Source organism: Alligator mississippiensis, chromosome 6 (genome assembly GCF_030867095.1).
Source record: "Alligator mississippiensis isolate rAllMis1 chromosome 6, rAllMis1, whole genome shotgun sequence".
Taxonomy (NCBI): domain Eukaryota; kingdom Metazoa; phylum Chordata; order Crocodylia; family Alligatoridae; genus Alligator; species Alligator mississippiensis.
The window spans coordinates 63,084,987-63,105,275 of record NC_081829.1 but is presented as its reverse complement, the minus strand read 5'-3'; the positions used below and the strand labels follow the sequence as shown (position 1 = coordinate 63,105,275).

Below are 20,289 nucleotides of genomic sequence, written 5' to 3'. Positions count from 1 at the left end.
CAGGCAAGCCACAGAGACAGCAGGCAAAACCCTAGGGGTTCTGGGGGAGACAGGGGACAGTGGGAGGAATTAACTCTGTCCTTTCCTGGCTGCAGGCAAGCCATGGAGGTGTGGCTGGGGCTAGCAAATCCCAGCTGCAGTCCCCAGGGTTTGTCAGTGAGGAGCGGGAGGGAGAGGAGACAGAGGGAGGAATTTGCCTCAGGGGCAATGGCAGGCCAGCATCTGGCCACATCCTGACCCTACTCTGACTAGAAGGCAGAGGGGAGGGGCTCGCCCAATTCACTGGTACAGAGATCAAAGCTCTGCCCAGCCCAAAGAGCATGCCAGGATACTGGAGATGTCTGGTTTGACTTAAACCAGCAAGGGGTCTGGGGCAGACATTGTATAAACAGGTTTGAGCCAAATCAGTTAAGTCTGATACTACATTCAACCAGGTTTATTTCAAACTGGTTTCGGCCATTTTCAAACTAGTTTATGTGCACCGAATGTCTGTTTTGTTATAGTTTTAAACCAGTTTCTGATCACTTAAACTGGTTTGTATGTAACATCTGTCCCTAGCCATGTGTTTTTCTTTTGACAAAGATGTTCTCTTCTGGATGACCATTATCAGGCTTCAGCAGTTGATATAGGTTTGCACAGGCCTCTCAGAAAGGTAAGTCTAGGACCTGATTTTAGAATGTACTGTGATTCCACATGAATAAATAACTTCCACACTGAGTTGTGACTTCATTTTCCCACTTTGAGAGACTACAAAAAAACCTCAAGATGCATTTACATTAACAATAACAGTATTTACAGTTTAAAGAATTCAGCAAATGCAAAATTAGTAGAAAGACTATCTACTATGGAGGATGATTTAAAACAACAACAGAGTAGAGTTTCTGCAGCAACTCACTATGTCTGTTTATAGGTAAGGCCTGGTCACGGCTGGGTAGTCACCCAGGTGCTTCAGGGAAAGGAAGAATCAGCCAGTCCCACAGGTAAGAGTAAGAGCCTTTTCCTTCCTGATTGACTTCAGAGATTATACTGAATCATAACTGCTCTGCTTTTACCTTGCACCAATTGGCTTTGTCCTCTCAAATTTCACTACACTCTTATTTTAGGTGGGAGCATCTACTAAAACTAGACAGTGAAACAAAAGCGCTTTCTATGCATTTTTATGAACTAGCATAAATTTGTAACAAAAAAACTTGTAAGAAAATTTTACTATTTTCTTTTTCCTGGAACCATGCTTGTTTAAACTGGACACATTCCTCTTCTAAGTGAAAAAATACAGAACACCTGAATTACAGCTGCAAAAGAACACCTCCTCATTAAAATACAACTGAATAGACTTAATTATTTCATATGAATCTTTGGATTAAGAGCTTCATGTCTGAATTCAGTATAGTTTCTGAAACTTAAAAAAAATAAATCACCCACACGTCAGAGTAGGCTCTATTTTCTATTACACTTTTTGGTTCAACCTAGAGAAATCCATATAATTAATACACACATAATAGACACCTGATTCATAGATTCATAGATGTTAGGGTCGGAAGGGACCTCAATAGATCATCAAGTCCGATCCCCTGCATAAGCAGGAAAGAGTGCTGGGTCTAGATGACCCCAGCTAGATACTCGTCTAACCTCCTCTTGAAGACCCCCAGGGTAGGGGAGAGCACCACCTCCCTTGGGAGCCCGTTCCAGACCTTGGCCACTCGAACTGTGAAGAAGTTCTTCCTTATGTCCAGTTTAAATCTCTCTGCTAGCTTGTGGTCATTGTTTCTTGTAACCTCCGGGGGCACCTTGGTGAATAAATCCTCACCAATTCCCTTCTGTGCCCCCGTGATGAACTTATAGGCAGCTACAAGGTCGCCTCTCAACCTTCTCTTGCGGAGGCTGAAAAGGTCCAGTTTCTCTAGTCTCTCCTCATAGGGCTTGGTCTGCAGGCCCTTGACCATACGAGTTGCCCTTCGCTGTACCCTCTCCAGGTTATCCGCATCCTTCTTGAAGTGTGGCGCCCAGAATTGCACGCAGTACTCCAACTTCGGTCTGACCAATGCCCTATAGAGGGGAAGTATCACCTCCCCGGACCTATTTGTCATGCATCTGCTGATGCACGATAAAGTGCCATTGGCTTTTCTGATGGCTTCGTCACACTGCCGGCTCATGTTCATCTTGGAGTCCACTAGGACTCCAAGATCCCTTTCCACCTCTGTGCCACCCAGCAGGTCATTCCCTAGGCTGTAGGTGTGCTGGACATTTTTCCTCCCTAGGTGCAGCACTTTGCATTTCTCCTTGTTGAACTGCATCCTGTTGTTTTCTGCCCACTTGTCCAACCTATCCAGGTCTGCCTGCAGCTGTTCCCTGCCCTCCGGCGTGTCCACTTCTCCCCATAGCTTTGTGTCATCTGGAAACTTGGACAGAGTACATTTCACTCCCACGTCCAAGTCGCTGATGAAGACATTAAAGAGTATCGGTCCAAGGACCGAGCCCTGCGGGACCCCACTGCCCACACCCTTCCAGGTCGAGACTGACCCATCTACCACGACTCTTTGGGTGTGACCTTCCAGCCAATTCGCCACCCACCGGACTGTGCAGTCATCCACATCACAGCCTCTTAACTTGTTCACCAGTATGGGGTGGGATACCGCATCGAAGGCCTTCCTGAAGTCTAAGTATACAACATCCACCCGTCCTCCTGTGTCCAGGCGTTTCGTAACCTGGTCATAGAAAGAGATTAGGTTGGTCAGGCACGATCTGCCCGCCACAAACCCATGCTGGTTTCCCCTCAGCATAATTTGTCCTGCCGGGCTCTCACAAATGTGAGCCTTGATAATTTTTTCAAAGACTTTACCAAGGATGGAGGTGAGACTGACCGGCCTATAGTTGCCCGGGTCCTCCTTCCTCCCCTTTTTGAAAATGGGGACCACATTAGTCCTTTTCCAGTCCTCCGGGACTTGGCCCGTGCGCCACGAGCATTCGAATATTCCCGCCAGTGGCTCTGCAATGACTTCGGCCAGTGCCTTCAGCACCCTCGGATGGAGCCCATCCGGGCCTGCCGACTTAAAGGCATCCAGTTCTTCCAAGTGACTCTGCACCACCTCAGGATCTACGCATGGAAGTCTGGCGCCTTGCTGTTGCCTCTCTACAACCCCAGTGAGAGACTTGTTGTGCCCCTCGCTTAGGAACACTGAGGCAAAGAACTCGTTGAGGAGTTCAGCCTTGTCCCCCCTATCTGTCACCAACTGTTTCTGCCCATTTAGCAGCGGTCCTATTCCTCCCTGGGCCTTCCTTTTACTCCCAATATATCTAAAAAACAATTTCTTGTTGTCCTTTACTTGGGTTGCCATCCTCAGCTCCATGGTAGCTTTGGCCCGCCTAACTGCCTCCCTACAAGCACGAACAGAGGAGGTATATTCATCTTTAGTGATCTCACCCTGTTTCCACTTTTTTGATAGAAGTCAGATATTTACTTTTGCCTCAAGAACACAGATTCAACTTTTGAAATGTGTGCGACTCAGTCAAGAAGAGAGTTGGGGGGCGGGGGGGGGGGGAGAAGCAAGCCTTTGCCAATTATCAAAAAACTGTATATCTTTTGAACTTCGGTTGCAAACATGATAATGCAATCATTTCATTAGAGACTTACTAGGTAATTTGTTAACTGTCATTTTAGAGGGGGTTTTTTTGTGATTCTCTTTTTGCTTATACATTCCATTCTATGCACTCTTGAATGTGTGGTTAGATTTGGTTTAGTAATGATTCCTAAACTTCTAGAATCTCTCATGATATTATGGAAATGTACCATCTGCATGAGTCACTTACCTTCCTGATGTAGCTCATCTATGAAAATTGTCTCCTAATACATTCAAGTGTCATGCCCCATTTTGTTTGCTCAAGCAGACTAGCAAATACAATTATATCCAGTAACAGATATATATTAGGATTTTTTCAAAGCATTTAGGAAGTTCACATATTTTCACAAAAATGAGAGATGTTCACCTTCTTCTTCCAATGATCCTCAAAAGTCCCTAGACATGAGCACTTCAAACTTGGGGAAATAATCCATATCTATACATTGAATATTGATCCTAAAATAGGGAAACATTTCTTTTCATGTACATAATTTTATAAATCTTAGTTTGATGATGTGCACTGACTTAACCACACCAGGATGATATCAATGGGCTCAATTGTTTACTCTTTCACTGAAAGATTCTGTTGGGGGGGGGAGGGGGGTTGGTTTAGAAACGTGGATAATATGTTAATGTAAACAGCCTAAATTTCAATTCTAAGTTTAAGTTACACTGGCAGTTCCTGGATGGACTCCTCCCTTAGAGTAATTAATGAGTAACTGTAAGCTCAGTGTAAACTGACACTGTTGTCTTTCAGGTAAGGAGATAAAATTCTAACCACTCGTGTTCAATAAAATCCTGAAGTTTGAATAAAATACTGGTGTTGACTTTACAGGTATTTCATAATAACAGGACAATTAAAGCACATGATAATCCATGTTTTGCAGCAGTTTAAACTAAATACCACAAGGTTGACTTCTGGTTCTAAACTTTTATGAAGAATTCAGTGCACTTTCAAATATAGACTTCTTTTGGAAAGGAATATAGTAATATTTCTGTGGATTAAAAAAAAAACATAAAACAAAAACAAACAAAAACAAAACAAAACAATGCCATCCTGCATTTCCACCTAAATTAGATTTTGCCCTAACTTCATTGTAAGTTAGACAGTAATTAAGACACCTAATGCTGGATATGTCTTCTAGAGTCCCACAATGTAAAATCTTTTTTTCTCCAAAGGAAATCTTCCTTGTACTGTTGCTTTCTGTGGTAGGTCTGGAACTTGTAATAAAGACATGAGTGATGATTCAGAATTAAATGCAACTCAGAACTGTCTGTGACAGATATGCCTTACATGCAGTACTACTGCTCCAGATGTCAGTGGTATACTGTGATATGCCCTTTTCAAAGGAATCTACCAGATTCAGTTTCCTTCTACATATTTTCAAAAACACACACACAGAACTAAAAGTTTGAGCTAGATTATTTCATTGTGGTTTTAAAAAGTATGGATCATTGAAGTGTTTTGCAAAATTCAAATTCTACCACTTCCTAGAAGGGTGAGAATCAGGTTAGTAGTCAGATACAGTTTGCAGATACAGCAGATAGAGATGCAGTGTTCTGTTTAACATCAATCAAAAAGCTGGCTCCATACTTCACACATACATGGAATGAAAGTCAAACAAAAGTATTTTATAACCCTGTGTTTTTGCAATATTATTTCCTCTGTTGCTGGCTACCCTTAGCATTTTTGAGATATGCAAAAAAGCCTTTTCTTTCCCTGCTAATTGAACAGAACTTATTCTGAGACTGCAGTGGCTTGTTTGTTCCATTCTAGTCAACACTTAGACCTCTGTCTCTCTTTCTCTCTCTTTAACATTACTTTCTTTTAAAATGCTGATTTATAAACTTATTACATACAATTCTAATTTGACTGCAGATACTGAGCTGAACGCATCATTGGCATGTTTCCATTAAATTCAGTGAATGGACATCAAAGATTAATGTGGTCTATTTTTGTCTCATCATTTTATGATTACTGCACTTCTGTTTTTTTCTTGCAGATCTGCACTTTGGGTCTCTCTCAGCACTGATGTTATGGCCAGTTGACAGGAATATCAATAACTATAGATCAAATTTCATTTTCTCTTTAAAAAAATATCATTTGATGTGGTAACTGGTATATTTCTATATAAAATATCTTGAGATTTATCTTTGATTCACACATTCAAATGTTAATGCTTTCAGTTTTACTCTGGTTTCTCTTCAGGATACTAATCAACAGCTTCCTGAATATATCCCTTCATGGTTTCCTAGTAAAGGTTTTTGCTGCAATTTCCAGGGATGCTCCTCTCAGTCCCACTGCTGCAGGTTTGCCAACTTATTCACCAACTTGAGTGGAAACCAAATAGCCTTTATTCACTGTCACTTGGTGGTCAGTCCAACTGACAGATGAGATAAAATGCTAGGGTAAACAAATTCAAGACTCCTAAAAACATATCGTTTCAGGCATACACATTGGCAACGTATAGGGGGTGCACACAGGTTCACGTGCACCCCCTGCAAGAAGCGCTGCCAATAGTGCTGGTGGCTCCTGCAGGTAGTCATGGCTCGCCACCCCACCCTCACTGCTGACAAACAGTGGCATCTGCAGGTGGTCACCAATCACTGCTGGCTGTCGTTGGTCTGTGGGAGCTCCCCACTCACTGCTGCCCTGCCCCCACCAACGGTGGGTGATCACCGTGCCTCCCCAGCCTCCAGAGGGCATGAGACGTTCATGTACATATATTCTTCTTTGGACCATCCAATTACAGGCTAACACATGGAACTGAACAATTAGATAATATTTCTACCTCTTTCAGATCATCTTATTATCATTTTAATTTATTTTTAATATTCCTTGACTATCTTGCCAACTTCCAAGTCACACAGGAAGCTACACTTCAGTTGAAGAGATACTAAATAGAGGGTATTTACAATACATTTTTAACCACTTAACACTCTCGACATTTCCCTATCCTAGCAGAATTTTCATGATATTCTTGCTGCACTTTGGTGGTAGTCTCTGACTGTCAGGAAAAGTACTATGGAGATTTTCTACCATCCTAGGAAACAGCTTTTATGACAGGATTATAAAGCTCTTTTACTATTACTATTCTTTTTATAACTTGTCTTCTCAAAGCAACATAATCAACAATATTTTTTTTCTACCAAATATCAGTTCGTTGGTAAAACTGTTATACACATTTGTACTTCTAGAAAAACTGTTGAATTAAAATGTTTGCTTACCTTCATCATTCTGGCCCAAACAATCTGTCAAGACAGTAGCAACTGCAATTCCCACAGTGAACCATTTCCATAGACAAAACTGCTGTAACATTTTCTGTCAAACTTCACTCAAGGAAGATCTGAAACAAGGAAGAGACAGATTTAACATGTTTAATCAGTAACTCAAAGTAAACACAAATGTCAATGTAAAGCAGTTATTAATAATTGTTATAGCTGATCAATTAAAACAGAGGTCTTGAATTGCATAAAACAAGAACTAGTTGTTAAACAGAAACAAAGTCAAGGCTAGAAAAATTTGTGGCCAAATAGAGTGGATCAGCTATAATGAGATATGTCCCAGAACAACTGATCTGCTTCACATGCACCTGTTGTCCTGCTTCTTGATGCAATGGGACAATGGGCATGTGTTCTTCTGCAGTTTGAAGGGCCCATTCCTTCATGCCCCTGGAATTTCTATACAGGATTGAGCCCCCTAAGCACTGGGTGCACCCTCCTGGCTTTCTCTGCTTATTGAGCTGCAACCCTGGGATCTCTGGGGTGGATATGGGAAAGCAGAGAAAGACAGGTTTCTCCTGCTTACCTGGACATGTCCCTAGAATCTCTGGGGCATGTCTCAGTAATGGGGGGGAAACCTCAACTTTCCCCACTTGCCCAGATAGACCCTGGAATTCCCAGGGATCTCTCTCAGTAGGCTGGGAAAGTCATTTAGACTCTCCCAGGGCTTGTGGAGCCCAATCCTGCATGGGAATTTCCCAGGTGCACAGGATTGGGCCCCTTATCCCCTGCCCAGGGGGACTGGAGAGCATGGGCAACTCCAGGCTACCCATACTCTCCCACCATAAAGCAAATAAATATCCACCAAAGTAAAGCTGCACAAATTATTACTACTGTCGGTCATGACCATAAATGAGGGCATCCCCAGCATGACAAAATACATGGATGTCTATTTGCTTTCACTTTTTGCCACCATAAAACAATGTTATCATGGCACTAAGGCAAGGAAATGTGAGATCTATTTCTATGCTAAGTGATTTGTAATCATCAGCCATCAACAAGAGTTTGAGCTTGGTGTGTTTGTTTTATAGAAATCTAGGTATTAAGCAAATAAAAATGTTATTCTTTCAGTGTAGTCTTGACACTTAGTGTTGTCCTTATTAGAAAAGTCAGTCTAACTGTCCAACTGCAAAACTTGCTTGGATAGATGTTCCTCACCCACAGACAACAGAAGCTTTCCTATAAAAGAAGGGGTTCCAACTGATTGCATCTATGCTTCCAATGAGAGCTCAGATTGCTCCATGTCAGGCACAACAAACCAGCCCTAAAATAAAACTGAAGGCCCCAAGTGAGAGTAGGCTTATTTAAACAAGCTTTTTCCAGAGTGATATTACATGGCCTCTATTTACTTAGCCAATAAAAATCATTCATCTAATTCATTGGTAAAACAGTACTATTCTTAATATATTTTCTCGCATAAAACCATACATAAAAGGTGTATCAGATAGAACAACAAAAAGCCTGAGATGGAAAGACACAAAGAATAGTGAAACATAAGCTATTATGTAAAAAAAGCATACTGCTGTCATTTTACCCAAGTACTTAACCCCTCAGATTTTCATACCAATTTCTGCTCATATTTTTACTATGTCTAAAACTGTATTTTCTTTCATTTTTCACTCAGACTCTTTCCCCTACTTAACAGCCTTCAACATCAAAGCAATCTAATCTATCATCAATCTGTAATTATTAAAGCCACTTATTTTCCTTCCAGAAATTGAACTTCTCATCTGGCCATTTGCACCATTACTTCTTAAGGATTTATTTACATCACAAACAACAGTATCATGTTAGGACTTCAAAGCTTCCTTCAAGATAATTTACACTATGATACATTTATTGTACCCATGAAAAAGCAGGGGTTTTGTTAAAAGATATACATGATTTCCATTAGCAGCAGCAAACATTTTTTAGCTTTTTAGCTTTTCTTTCTTAACCTATAGTTTTATCCTACGGAACAAATTGATTTAATTTAAGTTTCTGTGTAGATATGTTATGAAGGAAACAGACACATGGCTTTTTAAAAAAGTTGTCACCAAAATGATCATCAAAGATTTTGAGAGAAATCTAGCATTTCTTAATAAGATATACAGAAGAGTTATTTCTTGTCCATTCCCCTGTGACCACAGAGAAAAAAAAATCAATTCAAAACCATTCTCTTTGAAACTACCCTTCATGTATTGAAGACTTGGCAAATCTATTCTGTAATTGGAACAAAATATTGTTGTAATCTTAATAAAATAATTTTAGATAGCATTAGTTGTCAAACACCTTAAAAGATTTCATTTTTCAGAAATATTAGACAAAACCATCTTGATTACAAACATGCACCAAACAGTCTAGAATGAGTTATACATAAAGTTAAAGAGATCACATTCCTACAGTGAGGAGTGTTTGAAAAGCATATGCATTTCAGAAGTCCCAGATAAATTTATTTTTCCTATTAAATAAATATATACATAAATACAATGAAAATAGATAAGTTAAATAAAAATGATTAATTTTATAATGCTAATTCTTGAGAGCTCAGATAACATCCTTCAGCTAAAACTATGCCAGTGCCCTGGTTGCCCCCACCTTGTTACACTACTGCTTCACACATGTTTAACTTTACTAGATGTTTAATCTCCTTTCATGATCAGGTTCCTAAAACCAATAAAAAGATAATCAACCAGATACATCCCTGCTTTAGTTATGTTGGCTTAAGTGGGATTTTCCAAGGAATTAATTGGATTCTGTAGCTTTTTACTTTGTTTGTTTGAACATGTATTAGATACCTTCAGGAGCTTATAAAATCAGATGTTCAGAAAGTTCTGTATAGCAAAAAGGTGCTTTAGCAAATACTATACAAGCACTTCAAAATCACCAGCACACATGAATAAATCCATATTTCACTTTTTGAGCAAACTAGACTAATCTAAATACGCTCAATGGGAAATATTTGTTTACTTGACAAAATACAATAGGTCCTCTGAAACTACCGTGGTTAGATAATCAGATGTTCAAATTTATGACTACAGGCCAACCCCATATAGTGTTCTTAATTGCTTCCTGAACAAACAAGCATTAAGCAAAACTGAAAGTATTTGACAACTCAAGATGGCGGCCACAATTGTTTTTAATGACCCAAGATGGTGACCATGCCTGTTATAGCAAAACGTCATTGAGTGCTAAGTGGAATGAGGTATAAACATAAAATGAGCATTATAGTGAAATACCACTAAGTGAAAAAAGCATTAAGCGGGGTTGCCTGTTTTTCCTGAAATTAGATAAGGAAAGTTCTGTATGGCTTTTTTTTCCCTAATTTTATACAACAAAGTATAAGTGGACCCTTTTTTTTGGAACAGAACTTCATTGGATTACTTGGAGGAGAGTTGTTCCAACTCAAATCTCAATCAACCCTCATCAAGAGCGGGGAGGGAAAAAGTGGGGAAGAATTAATGAAAGATGCAAATAAACCAAAAAAGATCATGCCTGGCTATCATCCCAGTAAATATTTAATCCACAATTAGGTTTAAACTAAATCAAAATTCCAGTTATCCTTAATGGGCAGAAACATTGATTTAAATCCTTAAATTAATTTTGAACCTGATTTTACACCATATTAGTCAGTTACCATTGACATACTGAGATCAGAACTCAGCTATGTATATATATATTATAGCTATGATAAACCCATGTCTATGGGTATAGGAACACAAACATTATCACCAGGGATCTGGGTTCTCCATTTCTTGTGGAAAAACAGAGAAAATCACAGATTTCCCTGTTTTATCTGAGGAAAAAATGGATTTCCCTTTTTAGCAGGGAAACCTGTGGATTTCCTCCTTTTGCAAAGAGCTCTGCAGGCTAGCAGAGCTCCAGCCTGCAAGAGCCATTCGTAAAAGGGGCAGAACACCCCCCCCCCCAGCCCTGCTACTGTATAGCAAAAAGGTACTTTAGCAAATACTATACAAGCACTTCAAAATCACCGACACACATGAATAAATCCATACTTCACTTTTTAAGTAGACTAGACTAATGTAAATACACTCAATGGCAAGTATTTGTTTACTTGACAAAACACAATAGTTCCCTGAAACTACCATGGTTAGATAATTAATATAGGTTTTTAAAACTCATTAAATACCTATTTACATGTCAAGTATTTATTCACGGAACCAACCAGAACCACTCCAAGGACCAAAACTTATACACTTGAATTAGTTCTCTTCCTCCCCTGTTCATTACAATTGCAATAAAATTGAAAAGTAAAAAATGAAAGTACTTGTAAATATTTAATGGCTATATTTTGCAATAGGCTGCAAATAGTAAAGTGGTTTTCAGGGGCACCCTGTTTTCAGAGTTCAAGCATTTATTAATATTACCAGCTATACTCTTTTCCAAATATTAGACATGTGAAAGAATACATTTCCCAGTGCAAGTACTCATTTCCCAGGTGGCCCAGATCCTTCCCAATAAATTTAAATTAAAACTGTAGTGGGGGAGAGAAGGGGGGCAAAGCAGCTTTAAAAAAAGGTGTGAATTGGGGGATGGGACAATGTGCATTTCCCATTATAAAGAGCTGGTGGGGGGGAGGAGGGGAGAAGGGATGTCTCCTAGCTAAACTGGAACAGGGTTAGAAAGGGAAAGGGCTGAGATGCCAGCCCTGCAGAGTAGGTTAGATCAGGGCTGCTCAATTTCTAAGCAGCTGGGGGCCACACGTCCCAAAAGTTGAACCATCAGGGGTCATGAATCTCCAGGCTGTATGTCATAGAGGTCACTCTTCAGTGCACTGTAAACTTGTACCCCATCCCTTTGCTCCCAACCGCTCCCTCCCCCACCAACTGCTGCCACTGCACTCTGCGCCTCAGGGCTCTGGCTTCACCCTGAGCTCCCTGTGATGGTCTAAGAATGTGGAAGCCAGAGATGGAAGGGCAAATCCAGTGGCTCTGGCTGCTGTTGCAGCCACAGAGATAAAGGGAATGGTGGTCAGGAGCCTGAGGGCCACAATTTACCACCTCATAGCCACATGTAAACTGTAGGCCACCAGTTGGACAAATCTGTTTTAGATCAAGGAAAGTTGCACTGTATAGTTCATCTGGTATTTCCCTGGTAGTATTTCCCAGCAAGTAAATGGAGATATGTCCTAAGTAAACTACATAGCTTTTATGTTCTCTTCCTGTATGACTATGCAATGAAGTCTAATGAAGTTGCCAGCAGGGCAACTAGGACTCTGGTGTGCATCAGCCATTGTGTTGCCAATAAATCTAGGGAGGTGCTTCTCCCTCTCTACTCAGTGTTGGTGAGGCCACAGCTGGAGTACTGTGTCTAGCTTTGGGTACCACACTTCATGAAGGATGTGGATAAGCTCAAGGGGGTACAGACAGGGGCCACCCATATTATTAAGATCATGAAAACATGAAAATTCAGTTAATCTAACTCCATTCAGAAATTAGTGTGGATGGATCATTTTTAGGTTTAGGGTTTTGCTTCATGGTTCTAGTGACATTATGTAGAGCAAGAAACCATACTTAGCTTTAAGTCTTCACTCCAGTCCAGTGAGGACAGGATTCAGCATGGCACTGAGCATCTGCATCTCACATTTACCTTAGAGACATTCAGCACCTCAGACAGTCTAACATAACCTTTATTTTGGGTGTTCCCATTTCCTGACTTGCTCTGTTCTACTTATCCACAACCAATGGATTCAGATTCCAGAAGTGCACTAAGATCCCAAATCAGAGCTTTGTAGAATTACAAACATCTCATAGCAGCTGAATAATGTAGATACAATTTTTTAACTCTAGTGGGGGTAGCCAAACAGTAAGTGGTGTTGCTGTATTCCATGTTTGAAAAATCTTAGCTTTAACTAAGTGCAGTAAGAACAGAGTCAAGTGAACTATTTTCAGGCTCCGAATATAAAGGAAGCAAATATGAACTTAATTTTCTGCATGGACTGAAATCAAGCACTTGCTTAAAGTGCTTTTCAAAGTAGGGATGGCCTTAAGCATACAGAAGTACTTTTTTGAAGTGCATAGTACATTTATCCATCTAAAAATGATTATCCTTTTCCTTATTTCACATTATACATGAAGTCACTGCTTGGTTATGATGATTTTACTCTTCAATATTTTTTAATGGCTAATAAATAAACATTTCAGAATCTGGGTTATGTGAATTATTCACCTTCTATTATTAGGTACTCATCGTTTATGTTGTGCGAACAGACATTTTAGTCACAAGTTTTTGTTTCTCTTTCCTGATCAAATGAAAAATTTTAATAAACTAGATGAAAGAAGTCAGATTTGAAAGTTATCACGCATATGAAAATTCTAATGTAAATCTTTCTGCAAACACTTCTAAAAATACTAAACTTCTCATGTACATACTTATAAAGCAAAAAAATTGCTATAACCACACAGAATTTTCACCCTTCTGCCAGAAAAGTGTACTGAAAATTGACTTTACTAATATTCAATATTGTTCAATTCTTATCTCCACAAAAAGGCACACTTGACTTGTTCAGACAAAGGGCAGCTGCACCAAGAATGCTTTTTAGGATATTTTTTTCAGACAGAGAATGGAATGTAATATGATGTTCCTCCATGAGTTGCTGTGCTGCCTTCTTTAATCCAGACAAAATTGCTTGTGTCATTTATTTTATTTTAAAAAATGTAATCTGGGCCACAAAATTGAACAGCAACACATCCCCTTACATGTGGGTAAGTTAACAACATGGTTTATTTCCTCTGCAAATCTGGCTCTTAGCCAACCATATTTTACATACATACAAGGCCTCTTGGTCATCTACATGGATATGTGCATATCTAAATCCCTTGGCACACATTCATTTAATGGTACAATAAGATCGATTCCCAGATTCTATTGGCTGTGCCTCCTGCCATGCCACACACGCATGACAGGAAACAATTTTGAAAATCAGAGATCAGATCCCAGCTAGGCCATTAATATTTTTCAGTGTAGGGGGAGCCTGGAATCATGGGGCACCTACACATGAGCATAGAGGGTGCTCCGATGCACTGGAATACCTGCATGCCAGAGCAGACTCAGTTAATCAAGTCTGTTGGAGCATGACAACTGCTTCACTCCAGCAGCCTCCTGAATCTTTTGTCTCAGTGTACCAGTGCTTAAAAATGGTGGTAGAAGGTGCTTGAAGTAAAGCTTGTCAAATGAGCTTTAGTTCAAGCACCCCCACCACCATTTTTAACCGTGAGGACGCTGACACAGGAAACGCAGTGGTGCTTTAATTAGAGTGGCTCTTGGAGCTACTCTAGTTAAAGCACTGCCCCCTCCTACTCCCAGAGCACATGCAAAAGTACTCATGATGCTGAATCCTTCTGCACTGGCAAGTAGAAAGCCAGGTGCCTGGTGAACGAGTATGGTCCAGGGCCTGAAATCAACAATCGTCAATTTGATCTGCTGACTGTGGGTCCCAGTCCCAGGACTACACTGTGGCCAGTCCCAGAGCTCCAGCATGCAACTGGAATAAACTGGTAAAATTAAAACATAATGAAAACCAGCTACAAAATTACCACACCAATTTTTTAGAATACTTTTGAGGCTTGATTCCCATTTCATCACTCTATTTACTGCTTGAACATGTGGAAGGGTTACTATTTAAGATTTGATTAACTGGTTAATTGCATCATTAACATAATTTTGACAGGGGCCATTTTTTCCACTTGAAAATTAAAGTTGCCAAACCAAGGTAAGTTTATATCATTTGGTCTGAATTTCATTTTACCATATAATCCATTTATTTTCATGGGAAGTAAAAATCTGTCCAAAATTTTATTGTCATGTGCCATTAGCATCTGAAAATTTCACAATTAAGATGAAAGAAAAAAATCTTGGATTTATTTTCCTGATGTTTGTTCATTTATTATATTATTGTACTACTGTTAAACACTTTAAAATACACCATGCTGATAGAGAGAAGCTTAATATAAAAACATTAGAGTATAAAACTGGTCACTTTGGGCATCTTTACATCTGCTCTGGGTTGGTGGTGGGGTGCTTTAACTAATTATAGCACCCATAGCATCACATTTATTCAGTATCCTGCACTTCAAAATGGTGGTAGAGGCACTTTAACTAAAGCTCATTTGGTAAGCTTTAGTTAAACCACCACTGGTGCCATTTTGAAGTGCAGGGACACTGAATACATGTGATGCAGAGGCTGCTGGAATGTGGAGCAATTAATTGAGTCTGCTCTGGTGTGTGCTAATAACTACACATTGGGGCAGATGTCCAGCATGTGTATAGGTGCCTATAGTTCCAGTATGCACACTGTGGAACAATACATGAAGCAAAAAAGAAAAAAAATAGATTTATATTTCATCAGATTTCTTTTGTTGCAATGCAAAACAAGTTATCAGTAGCAAATGTCCAAAAATCCCTCAATTTAGGATGAAAGAAAAGTAGGGCTGAAAGGGACCTAAGGAGGTCATCCAGTCCAGGGATAGGAAACCTTTTCCAGGTGCAGGCCAGGATAACTCAGTGTGTCAAAAAGCAGGCAGTGGCTGGTCCCTGCTGTTGTAACTGGCATTTGTCTCTGCAGTGGCATGAGAAAAGTGGCAGCCCCCTGGCCACCAAATGCTATCTATCAAAGCTCCACATCCATGGGTGAAGTCCAAAGGATCTGTGGGCTGGATTTAGCCTGTGGGTTTAATAATGAAAGAGCTGGATTTTTAACAAAAGAGTTAAAAATTTGCTCTTGTAGGGCATAGGTTGCTAACCTCTGATCTAGTCCAACTCACTGCATGAGGCAGGGTCATCCCTGACAAAGCCACCCCAGTCACTCTTTATCTACCTTGCTCTGGAAGCCTTTCAGGGATGGAGATTTCACAACCCCTTTGACTTGGCAGTTTCATTGCTTAATCATTTACCTAATGATAAAGTTTTTCCTAATATCCAATCTAAATTTACCATGTTACAATTTAAGATTGCTGGCTAAAAGGTCTGCTGCAAAAACAATATATCCCCATCCTGTTTGTAACCATTGTTCAGACATTTGAAGACTCTTATTAAATGTTATCTACCTCTCCACCACCCCCTATCCCTGCCCCCCACCACATCTCTTATTCACACTAAATAATTCTAGTTCTTTCAATCTGTTTTTGTAAGTCACATTTCTGAGAACTATAACATCATTATTCCCCTCTCTGCTGGACTTCTTCCAATCTGTCCATGCCCTTCTTGAAGTATGGGTCCCTAAACTGGACACAGTGCATAACACTTTTTTTCCCAACAAGAACACACCATTGGCTTATATTCATTTTATGGTATACTGTAACCACCATGTCCTTTTCAGCACAACTGTCAATTATTTCCCTGGTGGTACTTGTGCATGAAACTGGTCTTTCTTTCTTTAGGGCAGGACTTTGTACTTGTCCTTGATGTATTTCACTCAACTGATTTTGGACAATTTTCCCAATTTATCTAGGTCATTCCAGATGCTATCCTTACCTTCTACAGTATCTGTAATTGGACCCAACTTCACGTCATCTGCACATTTTCTAAGTATGCACCCACTCCTGTCTTCAGAATCATTAGTGAAGATGTACAATATCGGAGCCATTACATAACTCTTCAGAAATCTCATAGATTCATAAATGGCAAGGCTGGAAGGGGCCTCAGAGATCTTCTGGTCCAGCCCCCTGCACCAGGCAGGAAAGACAACTGGGGTCAGATGACCCCAGCAAGGTGACCATCCACACTCACTTGATACCCTCTCCTACCCAAACCATTGACCCATTGGTTTCTAAGGAGATCAACTTAGTTAGACATGACTTGCTCTTGGCAGATCCAGCTGGCTGTGCCTGATATTCTCACGTAGTTTGAAATAAATTCCTTGAAGGCCTCCTCCATGATTTTTATATGTACTGAAGTTGGACTGACTGGTCTGCAGTTTGCTGGATCCTTCTTCCCTTTCTTAAAGATGGACACTATATTTACCCTTTTGGAGTCACCTGAAACCTCACATAATGTTCAGGAGTTCTCAAAAAGCATAGCCAATGGCTCACAAATTATCTCAGGAAGTTTCTTCAGTACCCTAGGGTGTTCCCCATGTGTGTCTGCTGACTTGAAAACATCCTGATTCTTCAAGTAAACTCTAACCTCTTCTGCTAATATCCTATACTGCTTATCTCTTTCCCTGTCTTTGCTACCAGTTGCACTCATCAGCTGGTAGTTGATTTTATTTGTGAAAGCTGAAATGAACAAGGCATTAAATACTTCAGTCTTCTCTACATCATTTATCACTAGTTTGCCTTCTGTGTTCATTAAGGGACCTACAATTTCCTTGGTTTCTATCTTACTTTTGACATATTTGTAGAATTGTTTTTACTTATACTCTCTCATAATAATATGGCCAGGTTTCTACTTTTTATTGAATTCCTTTTTAACATTCAACATATTGCAGAATTTGCTGTTTAACCAGGTTGTCTCTTACTGTGCTCCCCATTCTTCTGGTGCATTGTGATAACTAATCCTGCATCCTTAAAAGGCTTCCTTAAAGTACAGCCAGCTGTCCTGGATACTTTTCCTCTTTAGACTTGCCTCCCAGGGGATCCATCCCTTTAGTTCTCTCAGTTTGTTAAAGTCTGCTTTCCTAAAGTTCAGTATCTTTATTCCACAGCTCTCCTTACTTCCTGTCCTTAGGATCTTGAACTCTTACCATTTGTGTTCACTGTCACCCAAGTTACTTTACACCAAAACATTCTCAGCCAATTCCTCCCTATTTGCCAGCAGCAAACATAGAACTTACCCTCTAGTTGACCTCTCTACCATCTGTTCCAAGAAGTTATCTCCAACATTCTCCCAGAAGTTGCTGGACTGCTTGTGGACTGCTTATTTTCCCCTCCCTGTAGGTGTCATGTTAATTAAAATACCACATTATAGCCAGGTCCTCATAATGCAGTTACTACACATTGTCTCAATTACTAAAAAGTCCTGGGTGAAAGAGAAACCTTGACTCTAGAGCCCATTGGTCAGATAACTTACCTGGGATATTGAAGACAGTTCAAGCCACCGCTACTAATGAACATTAAAAATATGTGTACAAAAGAGAACAGCTGTGGCTCCAGAAATAGACAGATAGTGACTTGAATTTGCCTCTCAAATTCTCTGACCACCAGCCTGTTGACTATTATGGGGTTGGTAAGATTCTCTTGCAGGATTAGCTATCTAGATTTCACCCAAACAAGGAACAGTGTTCTTTTTAAAACTCATGCCTTACAAAAGGAAAGAAAGATGTCCTTCACAGCTGTATTTAACAGCAAAATACCAAATCTAAGCACTTTTTCAGAGCTGTCTCAATGTCAGTACTGATGACACTGACAGTCACAAGCATTTCAGCCCTTAATTCAGAGCTGAATGAAAAGAACATGGGAAACAAATTATACTAGGTATAAGAAAACATCGATTGGATGGAAAAAACTCTGTAACTGTCTTGTTTCTGGTCATACCCTCAAAACCACTATCAGAAGGCTGATGGGGAGATAATAAGGATGAAGGGGTAAGGTGGAAATAAAATATATTTACTTAAAGGAACCTTATTATATTCAGTGTGCCTGTCATTTTGTCTGAATAGGCAAAAGCAAATCTCATTTGTATGTTAAGAATTCTGGCTATATAAGGCTTTCAGTTTGAAAGAGATTCCACACAGATCCCTGCATCTTCAGGTTTTTCCTGTTTATTTCAGTGAGGCTTCATATAGCTACAACAATCTATCAGTATCCTCAAATGTGTACAAAAATCATCCTCACCACTTATTTTTATTTTAGTATCTACCGTCTGAAAAACTACAAAAAGGAAAGAGGCATAGCAAAGCAGGGGGGAATGGGAAAATAAGTGTGTCTCAACCTGGTCATAATATTAATATGTGAAGAAGAGACTTTATTTCTGGTTTTAGACCAAAAGATGCAAACAAACAGCATGAAGAAATGGTTGGTTCCTGACTCAGAGTTAAATGCTGACATTCCAAATGCACCTATGGTTCATTCAGCTACTTATCTAACTAAAGCCCTAATGAAATGATTGTATCTGTGAAATTAAACAATATCTACTTCAGATATCACAGATTAATATTGAACTAGACTGTATTCAGCTAGGATAGTAGGAATTAATTAGAATTAGCTGTATTACATGTTTCTTTGAACCATAAGGTACCTAAAAATGATGACTTGTACTTACGGGTTGTTGGGACTAGCCATATTGTTCTAAGGACATAGTTAGGCAAGGTTCTTTGGGTAAATGTGATATTTTTTATTAGACCAACTAAATAGTTGGAAAAAAAAGGAATATTCATGCTCAGTGTAATTACAGCAAACAAAAGTTGGAATCTAATTCTCTTTCCTGTCCATTGTTTACAAAATGATTTAAGATCTTCAAACTCTTTGCACTTTTGAGTATAAATTTGAAGGATCCAAATGCACAAATCTCTAACCTTTACATTTTTGTCTTTGCTTCTTGAATATTGTCCTTACCAAAACTGTGCAATAAAATAAGCCTAACACTACTTCGGGCTCTTTCCTAAAGTATGCATTTGATGTTGGCTTGTACAGACATTTGATTTCTCCTGACAGAAGTTCACCATGGAAAGAAGAATTATTTCCTTCTTTGGTTTTTTTAAGTATGATTATGTTACATGTGAAGAATTCAAACACAATTCATCTATTTGTACTATATAATGACCATTTACTATGGACAGAAAATTATATATAAAGATAATCTAAAATTGAACAAAACACAAGAGTTTTGTAACCTTCTGACCTCAGTATGGAACGCAAAACAACTCAAGTAATATTCCTTTAGCTAAATGTAACTTTTTCCACAGTGAATGTTTTGAAAATAAAATATATTATTATGAAAAAAAATATTTAGTGACTACACACAAGTTCACTAGAAACCTGGAAAGAGGTCTGTAGTTATCATAAAGGAGAGGCAATCTGATGAGCAATATTTACTGTTAAATCTCGGCTCTGTGTTCTTGGGCAAACCTGGCACAGGATGCAGTCTGTCTGACTCACAAAGGACTCACCCCCCTCCCTCCCCTCCTCTACCTAAAGAAAACTGATTAAGATGCAGTGAGAGACACACCTAAGACCCTCCAGATAAGGGTGACAAGAGTGAACCAACTGCCCTAGGTCTCATTTGCATCCGAGATGGAACCAGATGACCATTCATTTACATGAGAGATGGAGAACAGAAAGCCTGAAGCAGAGACTGCAGTGAATTCTGGGACCAGAGAAGCAGGGGAGCACTGCATGATGGGGAATCTGTGCTTCAAATGTTAATCAACCCATGTTCACACACACCCAGCTCAGCATTTATCAGACCACTTCTAATCTGGATTTACTAAGGACTTTCCCCCCCCCCGCCCCCA

At 39.6% G+C, this 20,289-nt stretch overlaps 1 protein-coding gene across 3 annotated transcripts in view; it reads right to left on the bottom strand.

Annotated features, from left to right (window-relative positions):
- PCDH15 (protocadherin related 15) overlaps window positions 1–20,289 on the bottom strand; it is a 1,303,618-nt gene that overhangs the window by 794,886 nt on the left and 488,443 nt on the right. For all 3 annotated transcript variants that reach the window (XM_059729933.1, XM_059729932.1, XM_019484297.2), the window contains one exon: window positions 6,846–6,964. In XM_059729933.1, coding sequence (XP_059585916.1) covers window positions 6,846–6,936 — 91 coding nt within the window. In that variant the 5' untranslated portion in view covers window positions 6,937–6,964. The remainder of the gene's footprint in view (window positions 1–6,845; window positions 6,965–20,289) is intronic.